The sequence below is a fragment of the Lithobates pipiens genome, unplaced genomic scaffold, assembly GCF_037356315.1.
Source record: "Lithobates pipiens isolate NorthernLeopardFrog02 unplaced genomic scaffold, aLitPip1_a1.2 Scaffold_16, whole genome shotgun sequence".
Classification (NCBI taxonomy): Eukaryota; Metazoa; Chordata; class Amphibia; order Anura; family Ranidae; genus Lithobates; species Lithobates pipiens.
In genome coordinates this window covers 586976988-586990007 of record NW_027507748.1, presented here as the reverse complement: position 1 = coordinate 586990007, position 13020 = coordinate 586976988, and the positions used below count along the sequence as shown (strand labels likewise).

The 13020-nt window shown below is 43.3% G+C and overlaps 1 protein-coding gene across 1 annotated transcript in view; it reads right to left on the bottom strand.

Moving 5' to 3' along the window:
* ITGB7 (integrin subunit beta 7) overlaps nucleotides 1–13020 on the bottom strand; it is a 132686-nt gene that overhangs the window by 43605 nt on the left and 76061 nt on the right. Inside the window, exons 6-7 of the mRNA XM_077483870.1 lie at nucleotides 6169–6339; nucleotides 2144–2385 (exon numbers count right to left, since the gene is read on the bottom strand). Of these exons, the coding sequence (XP_077339996.1) occupies nucleotides 2144–2385; nucleotides 6169–6339 (413 nt within the window). The remainder of the gene's footprint in view (nucleotides 1–2143; nucleotides 2386–6168; nucleotides 6340–13020) is intronic.

The window sequence follows — 13020 nt, the reverse complement described above, 5'->3', positions numbered from 1 at the left end:
TGTAATGAAGATTTCCTTAAGTAAATTCTCAATTTTTTGCAGAATCGCTGCCGAGTTTGAATCTTGAGAGTTACGGAAGAAAGTGAGAGAGGCCTTGAGGATTCAAAGCACGGAAGTTGGTTTCCTGAAGTCTATGTAAGTGGAAAGCTAAAGCAGAGAAGAGACAAGTGAATGACTGTCAGCAAGGGCATGCCAGCACCCAAGATGGCTGCCGAAGGAGACGACCTGTTACCGCTTCATGTCAGGAAGGGCATGCCAGCACCCAAGATGGCTGCAGAAGAAGATGACCTATTACCTCTGCCCCTGTCAGGATGCCATTGGTGTGCACGCACCATGTGACAGCTTTTGCCGCCCAAACAGGCTATTTAAACTCAGCCAGTTTCCAGGCTCAGTGCTGTCTGCTCTACAGCGTTTCCTGTGTAACCTGCAATTAGTTACCTGACTTCTGTTCCTGTTGTGACCCGGCTTGCTTCCTGATGTTCCTGTTTCCTGCCTGCATCCAACCCCGGCTTGTCCCCCACTGCGCACCTGCCTGCTCCTTCTGCCACTCCGCTGCCAGCCTGTTGACAACCCGGCCTGTAATCTGATTCTGCTTCAGCCCCTGTTCCTGACGTGCCCGTTGTGTATGACCCGGCCTGCCTGTACTTGCCTTCTCTTCAGCCATGAGGATGCCACCATTCCTTCTGCTGCATCTGCACTCCTGCCTGTGGGGACCAGATACCTGCCTACGAACTGCTCTGGGATTTCTACAGACACCTCTACAGCCCAGCCGAGTGCTCTGAGCCAGCTCCAGGTTCAGCGATCCCACCAGGCACTCGTGCGACTCTGCATCTCGGTGCTTCCTGTCAGCTCTATCAGGGGCTCCAAGTCAGAGTTGTAAGAGAGGCCGTCCTCTGCATATCAGGCTCCATCACCAGGTACTTGACAATGACAACTAGGTCGTGGGAAACATGACGAGTTATGGCTGGTAAAGTCCTGATATACGCTCACTGGCTTAGGAATTCTTTACTCAGTCGGAGTGCCATAAAAAAAAACAACTAACAGAAAGAACAGAGATGATATCTATAAGGGACGAGAGTATTATTCATCAATGGAGAGTGCCGCCTTAACACCACTTTACGTGTTTAGACAAATACCTCTGTAAGACTCTAGGGGCAGGAGCGTAAACTTTCCCATGTCCCCACCTGAACTTGCTCACACACAGGTATGATAAATATCCCTACCTGGAATTATTTTTTAACCACTTAATGACCAGGCCATTTTTTGCGATGTGGCACTACGTCATATTAACTGACAATTGCACGGTCGTGGGACGCTGTACCCAAACAAAATGTATGTCCTTTTTTCCCCACAAATAGAGCTTTTTTTTGGTAGGATTTGATCGCCTATAATAAATATCCCCCCCCCCCCCCCCCAAAAGTAAAAAAAATAATTTCTTTATTTGTTTAGGCCGACATATATTCTTCTACATATTTTTGGCAAAAAAAATGGCAATAAGCGTATATTGATTGGTTTGCACAAAAGTTATAGGGTCTACAAAATAGGGGATAGGTTTATGGCATTTTTATTATAATTTTTTTTTTTTTACTAGTAATGGTGATGAGCAGCGATTTTTAGCGACATTGCGGCAGACAGATCGGACACTTTTGACACTTTTTTGGGACCATTGCAATTTATACAGCAATCAGAGCTATAAATAGCCGCTGATTGCTGTATAAATGTCACTGGCAGGGACATTAACACTAGGGGACAATCAAGGGGTTAAGTGTTCCCTAGGGAGGTGTTTCTAACTGTGGGGCAGTGTAGTGACTGGGGGAGGAGGCGGATCACTGTTCCTAATCACTAGGAACAGACAATCTGTCTATCCTCCCCTGCCAGAACGGGCATCTGTCTGTTTGCATTGACAGATCCCCATTCTGTCTCGCTCAGGAGTGATCGCGGGTGGCCAGCGGTCACCGCAGCCACCGGCTTCAAGGCACTTGCATGCCCCCTAGTGGTCTGACGTACCATGATGGCAATTTGCCCAGGAGAGCCAACCTGCCGCAGTATAACTTCGGATATATATAGATCAGTATAACTCTGATCTTTAAGTGGTTAACCTTTATTTGGGACCTCTATGGTTGTCTGTTTTTTAGACACCTACTGTGCACACAGCAGCCTGAAACATAGCATCAAGCCCTCCTTCTGGTGAGTCCAGGTTTCCAGAGATGTTTTCTGCACTGACACGCTCTTGAAACAGAGTGAGGTTTGAAGTTAAGGGCAGAACGTTACGATAGCTGAAGGGTGGCTGGCAGTGTTCCGTCCGTGTTGGGCATGGGTTCCTCAGCTGGGATTGTACTGTGTTCACATATGGTAGCACTGTCTTATCCACAAATGAGCCAAAGCCTATAGCAATCAAATGAAATATAAGATAATCAAAAACTGTGGTTGACAATAAAGTTAATCTTCACTGCTCTCTGCTATTATCTAATAGGTTATAGAATAGAAAACAGTAGTTATGCAGCATTCACATTTTTTCTAACTTGTTAGATATTAGTTTTTTTTTTTTTTTTTTTTTTTAGTGTACTGTTTGTAGTAAAAAGAATAATCAGCTATAAAACGATGAGATTAAACATATGCATATGAGATTATACAAAATCTGCTTCATGTGAAATGCAGAATTATTAGATAAAAGGCAAGAGAATGCGTATCATTCTTGTACTTTAACTGCTTTATTTAGTATTAGTCATATTCCATTTTTATTAGCCTAACAATACAACAGTAAATGTTGAAAAATGTAATCTTCCAATGTATTGGTTCACAGCACAGAAATAATTCTTGAACCACATTTATAACAAAAGAACCAATATTTGTTGATTTTTACATTTATCACAGATCTCTGTATAGTAGACAGTAGACTATGGTGTCCGTTTATGAAGCAATGATCAGTGGAGATCCAGAGGATCGCCGCTGATCACAGCCCATAAACAGTATATAAACCAGAGATAATCGGGGGAGATGTGTTTGAACTTGTTCTCCCGCCGATTATCTCCGCACATGGAGAATCCTCATAGACTGACACAGTAACGGTCACTATATGAAGCTGTGATCTCAGCGCTTCACTTGTGATCTGTGTCAGAATTCACACGCCCCGATTCACCAACTCAGAGGTGGAGAACCGGGGTAGTGAAGAGGGAATCGGGGGGATCTGAGGAGGAAAGAGGAAGATAATTAACTTCCTTATGCCTCGTTCAGGCCCCCCAACACTGTAACCATGTCCCCCTGTCATATGTATGTGTATACATATATATACATATATATATATAATGTGCATATGTATATATATATAATGTGTGTGTATATACATGTATATATAATGTCTGTGTGTGTATACATGTATATATTATGTAGGGGGACGCTTTATTTCACTAACATTAATCACACCGCGTGTCAGTGTATTGAGCTGTGATAATTTATCACTGCTTAATATAATGACATCTGTGTGTATCAGTGAATTTCTAGTACTGTAATCTCGTAAAGTCTCACGAGATTCCAGTATTAGGGGCCGTTCTCCAGTGTTAGAAGCGTTTGTAGATCTCTTCACTCCTCCAAGTGTGAAGCGATCTACTCCGCTTCATATAGTGGCACACAGAGGAGAAAGATCTCCTATGTGAATGCCGGAGAATGAAGCAGTGAATAGATTTCACTGCTTCATAAAAGGACACCTATATCTTGAAAAGCTGCAGCTTCACTGCTCTTCCAGTCACTGCAAATGTGGGAATACCTGGTCCACCCACCACGTGCTGTGGTTTCTCCTGCTGGCTGGTATGTCACTGCAGGACAATCAAGCTGGCAGAATAAACCACAGCAAGCTGTGGGGAAACAAATATTTCCTCATCTGACTGGTCAAATACTTACTGAGTACAGTGAGCAGTAAAGTGATCATTTTTCAATAAATGAGCTGCAGGAAAGGAATATGTATACAATCTTCTTTTAGAGGCTATGTACTATCAAGTAATCCAATACTGACAGACAGTTGTCTTAAATATGAATATATAACAGTGTTGATCACCAAACAAAATAAATTTAGTACAGGCCATTGCCTTAATGCCGTGTACAAACGGCCAGACTTTTCGACAGCAAAGGTCCGACGGAACAAATCCGTCGGACAATTAGACCGTGTGTGTGCTTCATCAGACCTTCGCTGTCGAAAAATCAGACAGACTTTAGATTTAGAACATGTTTCAAATCTTTCCGACGGACTCCAGTCCGGTTGAAAAATCAGTTTGTCTGTAGGCTAGTCCGACAGACGAAAACCGACGCTAGGGCAGCTATTGGCTACTGGCTATGAACTTCCTTATTCAAGTCCGGTCGTATGTCATCACGGTTGAATCCATCAGACTTTGGTGTGATTGTGTGTGGCCAAGTCCGTTCGTTTGGAAAGTCAGTCGGAAGTCCGCCAAAAGTCTGTCGGGAAGACCGTCGGACCTAGTCTGCCGGAAAGTCCGGTCATGTGTATACTGCATAAGACATATGCTAAGACTACTGAGTACAGAATTTGTAATAAACAAAGGATAAAATTAAAACAGAGTTTAAATGAAGAAACTGAAAAAGTCCTCTGAAACTGTTCCAAAAATGTAAAGAAGAAACAAATTTCAGTAGAACAGTGCAATAATGTGAAGCTGCTCCAGTTAAAACTGAATGTGGTGTTACTGAAAACTACTACTGTGCTTCTCCACCCCATGTGAACATAATGCATTTATTAGGTCCATAGACTTCAGAAGGCAGAATATCCCCTCCAAAGCAGCACCATCAGCATTGTCTGTGACTGAAGCTGCCTGTTAGGGACACTAGTAGCGGTAAGGGAAAGGCTCCTGAAGAGGAGGGAAAGTGTAGGGTTGCAACTCCTTGAAGATCATCCTGCTTGGGCACTAGACGGCCAGGCCGCGCTCTGATCTTTTTACAGACGCTGTGAATTCAGCCGAACCCCACTCTCTTCACAGTACTGGAAACCGTGAGTGAACCCAGTTGGGCAGCCTTGCCACTGGGTTTGTTTGAACTGTTGTTGTGCTAATCTAATACAAGTTCTTCATTGCACCTGACTGTGTGAATTATTGTCGCTGCACCACACAGCACCCCACCTACAGGTGGATCTGCATTGGATGTTGTTTTAGCTGCTGTTTATCTTTTTGCACTTTTTGTGAATGTATTTGGATTGTTTGGTTTTGTCAATTGAAGGTATGGTGGGCAAAACTGCTAGCTTACCTAAGGCCCTATTCTACCTCATATGTTACCCCAACATATTATAAATCTGCAATGTGTCTGTTGTCTTTGTATTTCCTTTTGTATCTCCTTTCCTTTGTGTGAAATACTTGGTGTTCTTGCCAATCCCCCTGCTTTTCTATTATCCAAGAACTAAACGATATCTAAGCCCTTGTACACACGGTCAGAGAATCCGTCGGAATGTGTCCTATTGGACCGTGTCGTCGGATAATCCGACTGTGTGTGGTATGCATCGGACTGATTCTGTCAGAATATCCGTCTGACCCAATTTTCCAACATGTTGGAAATATTTCCCGACCAACTGGGCCGATCGGACATACTCCGATCATGTGTAGAGAATTTTGATCGGACCAAGTGCCACGCATGCTCAGATCAAATTCCTACATCAAAGCTATTGGCTACTAGCCTGAATGTAGTCCCATCATAACGAAATTACGTCATAACATTCTGAAAGATCGGATTTTTTCGCCAAATTTGTCCGACCGTGTGTATGCAACAGTTTCGGACAAGATCCGACGGACAAAATCCGACGGGCAAAATCCGACGGGCAAAATCCGACGGATTTGGTTGTGGAAATCTCCGACCGTGTGGACAGGGGCTTAAACTGCCAACTAACACAGAATTCTTGCACAATCTATTCCCACAATCAACCTATTCACACGGTCTATGCACACATCAGATCCCACAACTACTAATGTCCTGGGATCTTTACTTATTTTCCATACTCATGTCAATAGACATTTCCCATTGAGGGCTGATGGTAAGAGGTGCCAAAAAATTAAGGAATGTTATTAGACATCACAACAGTTACCCCTATCTGTGAAAATCAGCCAGACTGCATAGTGAACCTTTCATGGCCATACTTCTCATTTTGCTCATAGTTCAAGCTTGTCATCTTGGTCGTACCTATGCGCACGGACTTGGTAACCTTGTATAACACCTGCTGAATGTCACTTCCCAGCTTCTTCACATTCTCCAGATCATCCTTCATTGAATAAGACAAGTCCATGAGGTAGTAGAGGTCTATGGGGTAACCCTCTGCACGCTTGAACCGCACTTGAAACTTCTCCTTCTTTCCTGAAATAAAATAACAAAACAAAAAACGAGAAGTAAAAATGCAAAATAATTTCTGTAGATAAGATGGAACTAGAACAATAAAGATGCAAAAAAAAGGATACCCTTTCTGTTATTCACTAGAAATGGTTTCATTTGTTCTTCCTGTATGAGATATTAGTCATGTAATGCACGTCTCAAGGTTTTTAAAAACCTCCAGGGGAATTTAAAGACATTGAGGGGAACAGAACAAGGAGAATCTGGAGCAGCTGTACATAGCAACTAATCAGGTTATACCTTTACTTTCCAAAGTTTAAAGTGATTGTAAAGGTTTGTTAATAATAACAAACATGTTATACTTACCTACTTTGTGCAAGGGTTTTGCACAGAGAGGCCCCAAATCCTCCTTTTCTGGGGTCCCCCAGTGGCGCTCCTGGCTCCACGGAGAGCCGCATTCCATGGGGCACTCGTGTAGGCGCGCTCCCTAATCTTGCTGCTGGGGCCATTGACACAGACCTTGGCTCCTGTGTCATAGGATTTGATTAACAGCAGCAGCCGTGCTGTGTGTCTAAAGCCTGCATGAGTGCTCCCTCAGTGTGCAGCTTACTGAGGGGGCACTCTGAGGAGAGGAGGAGCGGAAAGCACCAGCAGAGGACCCCAGAAGAGGAAGAAAGGGGCCGCTCTGTACAATACTGTTGTACAAAGCAGGTAAGCATAACATGTTTATTATTATTATTATTATTATACAATGACCCAAAGGAAATAGTAAAAATGATCACCCAGTGGTTAAAGTAAAAAAAGTTCAATGTCCTTGCATGGCTTAGTCAGACCCAGACCTGAACCCCACTGAAAATCTGTGGAATTACTTGAAGAATGCAGTCCACAAATGGTTACCAACATAATACTGATATAAGGGGGTAATTTTTTTTCCAACTCAGTGTTTTTTGTTTTTTTCTGACATGTTGGTGTTATATCTTTCACTTGGATGTTATAAATTGCACTAGCAAATACAGGTGGATCTTGATAGACTGTTGCAGGGATAGATGGATAAATACCTCTGACTTAGTACTGCAGATTTATGAGACCCATAACCTACGAAATATAAGTATCAGTAGTAACTTATTCCATGTTCAATTCTTATTATTTGTTGGTTTTGGGTTTCGGAATTTTAAAACTCTCACATCAGCAATGACATTTTTTTACAATAGGAGACATAGCGCAAACTTCTGTCCCCACAGCCAGCCGTGACACCCCCCTCCCCCCCACACCGTCTAGTACATGCCTAGAAACTTAGGAATGGTCATTAAAGTGGTTCTGAAGTCAAGACTGTTTTTTACATTAATGCATTCTCTGCATTAAGGTAAAAAATGTCCCAGTAGTTATCGTACCTTCCACCTCCCAAATGTCGCGTACGCACGACCAGACTTTTTGACAGCAGGTCCGACGGAACGGCAGCTCTGTGTCTGAATGGACATACGGAGCTGCAGCTTGGCTCTGGTGCCCCCCAAATCAAGATCCAGGCTGTGGGGGCACTCAACAAGAGGGAGGGGCCAGGAGCAGCAAAGAGGGACCCGAGAAGAGGAGGATCCAGGCTGCCCTGTGGAAAACCACTGCAACAGGGCAGGTAAGTATAACATGTTTGTTATTATTTTATTTATAGACTTACTGGCTTGATCACCAGGTGAAAAAAAGAAAGAAAGCCTAAAATTGAAAATAAATGCAGCCATCACATATAAGAATTGGTAAGCTGCAATATAATTAATTTCTTGCTATTAGGTTTAATACTGCTTTAAGTGCTAATTGTGGTTAACTAAGGCTTAATAAGGGCTTAAATATGAACAATATGCAATTCATTAAAAATTTACATTATGTGCATATCAAAGTCTTTGGTCAGCAAACAAGCCTTAAACAAAGTGCTATGCTATATTATATAGAATGGCTGAACTGGACCCTCCACATACCCAGGGCTGCTGTTAGGAATCATGGGGCCCCATACAGACCATCTGACAGAACCCCCCCCCCCGAGTGTATCAAACAATATTTTTACTAAAATCACTATTAGCGGACACAATATAGCATAACTTACAAAATTCCTGCCTAATTAGCCAAACAGCTCAACAAATCTAGCTTCAAAGTCAAAGGAGCTGGGTGGAAAATTATCAGCCAAGCGGTGACTGCATGCGATCAGATGTATCATCCAATCAGACGTATCAATCAGATGCAGTCACTGTCTGGGTATTCAGGCAGCCATGGCTGTCGCTATCCAAATACAATAGCCACCAGAGGAGATTCCCTTATCTGTTTTGTGTAGATGGGGGAGTTGAGTGATTTCCCTCTTTTGGGACTAAACAAGAGAAATGTTCACCTGTATAGCTAGCCTTAAGCCCTGTACACATGGGCAGAATGTTGGGAGACATTTGCCAGTACAAGAAAATACAGGCCAACATTCTGCCCATCTGTATGTTGGTCTGGCTGGCCACTGGCGGATGTGCATGCTGGAAAACCAGCAACTGTCTGACTCCAGATCAACAATCTCAGCCAATGGCAGAGAGTGCTGATCAAAGTGTTCTGGTGGGGGGGCTGTCCCCCTGTCAGAACACAACAGCCGAGTGGGGGAGATTGCTGGACTAACATTGCATGGTTAGTACAGTACCCGTCTGTTTTTAGTGGACAGGATTGTCTGCTAACATCCACCGCTCCATAGAGAGCCATGGATGATCCGATCGGGTCCACCTGAAAAACTGACAGGTGACCCCGATTGGTCCATCAGTGTGAAAGGGGCCTAAATGGTGACCACTTCACTGTGTACCTCTGCACCCTACCTATTTACCTTTGCTTTCCAAACAATAACCCACTGCACCCTACTTGCCTCTGCTGCAGGACTGAACCACTCTCCAAGTGCGCTATCTGGGGGCAGGCTCAATGGGCATAGAAGTGGCTGTTTACATCCTCCAAGTGGACGGCATTCAGAGGAGGAAGCGTGATTTGCATCTGAATGCCCGCGAGTTGCAGACCTAATTTACATATAAATACCTGCACAATTTACATATAAATAGTGTGTGATTTACATGTGAATGCCGACCCTGGGAGTTAATTACAGAAAACAATGCCATGTGCGTCTCTTGCTCTAGCAGCTGAATGCTGGTGGGAGGGGGAGAAATAGGCTTCAGCCTCTGCAGAGAGCTACACAGGGCATTGTTCTGCGGCTGCATGATGCTCCCCCTGTGTACCGGACCCCTACCAGAGGGCCGGTGATCCCCCCCCTATCAGCGGCCCTGCACATATCAATCAAGGAACTGGACAATAGTTATAAAAAACTTGGTTCAAACAGGGTGGCAACCCTTGTGCGGCCTTTTGGCCCATCTCAAACTTCATTTCCAGAGGAAAAATACCAGACTGCACATTTCAGAAAGTAAACAGTGGTTTAAAGATTACATCATTGATCGGACGTTAATTGTGCACTTTGTATTCAGTATTTCCTTTTTGTTGAAAACTTTGGTCCTTCAAGCACATGGACATATATGGTCAAAAATGGCACATAATGTCTAGCAATAAAGCAGATTCATATAACAATTTCTGCATATTAATTCAGAAAGAACCTTTCACAGACATAACATATGGCGGGGGCTCTATTCGATGAAAGGGTTCAATTATCTTGGCTCTTTAAAACCAAGGTGTAGTGTTTTAAAGAAATCCCGTGGCCTGTCACTGATTGGTTGAAATGTTTAGGAGGAGATTGTTGCATGCAGCAGGCTTCTGGTCAATCAAAAGAGAAAAGGTCAATCAAAAGAGATCAAGGGATCTGGAGGGGAGTTAACATTGAAGTCATCTAATGCTAGAAAAGTATCTGAATGAGTGCCCAGTGTAGGGGATGTTGCTAGACTCTGGTTTCCAGGGTATTGTAAGTATCTCAGTCATTTACTGAGTGCACCTGGTTTCCGCTGCAATACATATTTTCTACAAACATGAGTCAACTTTTTCTACAAAGTTGAGTTGCTAAAAATTTGTTGTGAGTTTTTTTTTATCTTGTACATCTATTCTCACACCCACACTATCATCTGAATTTTATATCCTGTTCTCCAGAATTACATTGTGTAGATTATTTAGTGAATTAGTACATCTGACTTTTCAGGAATGACTAGGTTTACACCAGAACTGCAAAGCATAAATAAATATTTTTTACCTAATTAGTTCAATGCCAGTTAACAATAAGAGTATTTATTCTAAGTACACTCTTTTGAACATCATGTAGTTTATCTTTACTTCTAAATCAATGGATTACCATTTTTTTTTAAGCAATGATTATACTCAGTGTCGTCGCCAGGGGTGGCTATTGGGGCTATAGCCCCGAATCTGGGGCCCATAGCCCCTGAGTCTCTTATCGCAGGGGTCCCTGCCTAACCAGCGGGGCATGGCCTCTCTGCAACTGGGCCGCAGGTGCGGCAAGCGGGCAGGCTGCATGAGAGAGCCGGGCAGGTGGATCAGAGAAGTGAGTGGGTGGATGAGCAGAGATGACATCATCTCTCTCTGCCTGCCCTGCATCACTGATCTTCTACCCTCCCAGCCAGGCCTCTTCAATGTCGGAGTTGCGGCGGGGAGCAGCGAGATGACATAATCTATCACTGCCCGCCCTTCATCACTGCACTTCTGCCCTCACTCAGAGCTAACAACTGCACCTGCCTCTGTGCTAAATGGACCAGTGCTGCCAGCCTCCCACCAATGCAGCGACAATGCACATTTTGTGGCACTGGCTGGCATGGCAAGTGACAATCCGCAAATAGTGGCAGGTGACGTGGCAAGCTATCATTTACATCTGGTGGCAGGTGACAATCCACATCTGGTGGCAAGTGACAATGCACATCTGGTGGCAGGCGACATGGCAAGTGACAATCCACATCTAGTGGCATGCGACATGGCAAGGGACAATCTGCAAATAGTGGCAGGTGACGTGGCAAGCGATCATCCACATCTGGTGGCAGGTGACAATCCACATCTGGTGGCAGGTGAAAATCCACATCTGGTGGCAGGTGACAATGCACATCTGGTGGCCGGTGACATGGCAAGTGACAATCCACATCTAGTGGCAGGCAACATGGCAAGTGACAATCCGCATCTGATGACAGGTGATGTGGCAGGTGACAATCCGCAAATGGTGGCAGGTGACAATGGCAAGTGACAATCCACATCTGGTGGAAGGCAACAGTGGCAAGAGACAATCCACATCTGGCGGCAGGCGATGTGGCAGGTGACAATCCGCAAATGGTGGCAGGTGACGTGGCAAGTGACAATCCACATCAGGGTGCAGGCGATGGTGGCAAGTGGCAATCCATATCTGGTGCCAGGCGATGGTGGCAAGTGACACGCCCAGGGCTCCCACTGATTCTGCAATATGATACCCTTGCTGCTGAACCAGAAATCTTGTGTATATAACACAAATATACCATATAGTGTAAATAATTATGGGAGATAGGTATCCTGTGTATAGCTCAACTGTGTTACAAACATAAAACAAATCAAAAAACAGATTTTGTTGTCGGAATGACCGACCGTGTGTACAAGGGCTTATGCAAGAATGCATATAAAAGCAAAGGAGAAGGCCTTCAAAAAATACAAGGCGGAGGGATCAAAATCAGCATTCCAACATTACAAAGAATGCAACAAGAAATGTAAGGGTGCAATCGGGCGGCTAAGGTAGAACACGAAAGACACATAGTGAAGGAGAGTAAAAAAAATTCTTTAAGTACATAAATAGTAAGAAAGGGAGGTCAGATCATATTGGTACCATAAAGATATTTATTGAATTAATTGAATTGAATTTATTCTCCTCAGTCTTCATGAGGAAATCGGGGGCTTCAGTAACCAAAACTGCAATGTTTATCCTCATGACACATCACAGGAAGCACCATCATGGCTAACAGAGGACAGAATTAGAAATCGACTTAACATTAAGAAGACACTGGGACCAGATGGCTTGCACCAGAAGGTCCTTAAGGAATTTCAAGTAGTTACCAGACCATTGTTCCTAATTTTTACAAACAGTCTACTGACTAGAATAGTACCAGGTGATTGGAGAAAAGCCAATGTAGCACCAATATTTAAAAAAGGGCCAAGATACATCCCTGGGAATTAAAGACCAATTAGCCTAACATCAATATCATTATAGCAAAATTTTGTATCATTGGTAACATCGTTTTTTTTAAGGTTGTATCATTTATGTTACAGTTGCTAACCTCGGATCAATACAAGTTTCTTTTCTGTACAATAGTAAGTTTAAATAAATTAGATTGTTACCGTTTTCGCACAGGTATCATTCGTTCTTACTTTCATGGTTTGATTCATATAGATAAAAGGTTTTTAATCACTTATTTTATGTATAGGTAAGCATATAAGTGAGGTAGGTATAAAAATAGCCTTATCACCTTAAACTGCGTAGAGGGTTCTTTACTGTAAGAGCGGTAAGGATGTGGAATTTTCTTCCACAGGCAATGGTTTCAGCAGGGAGCATCTTTAACTTCAAAAAACTATTAGATAAGCATCTGAATGACCACAGCATACAGGGATATACAATGTAATACTGACATAAAATCACACACATAGGTTGGACATGATGGACTTAATAATATCCACAGTCAAAGTAAAAAGTCCAATCTTGTGACTTTAAATGAATGTCCACCTGCAAATGTGCTCAAATCATACAATCATTAG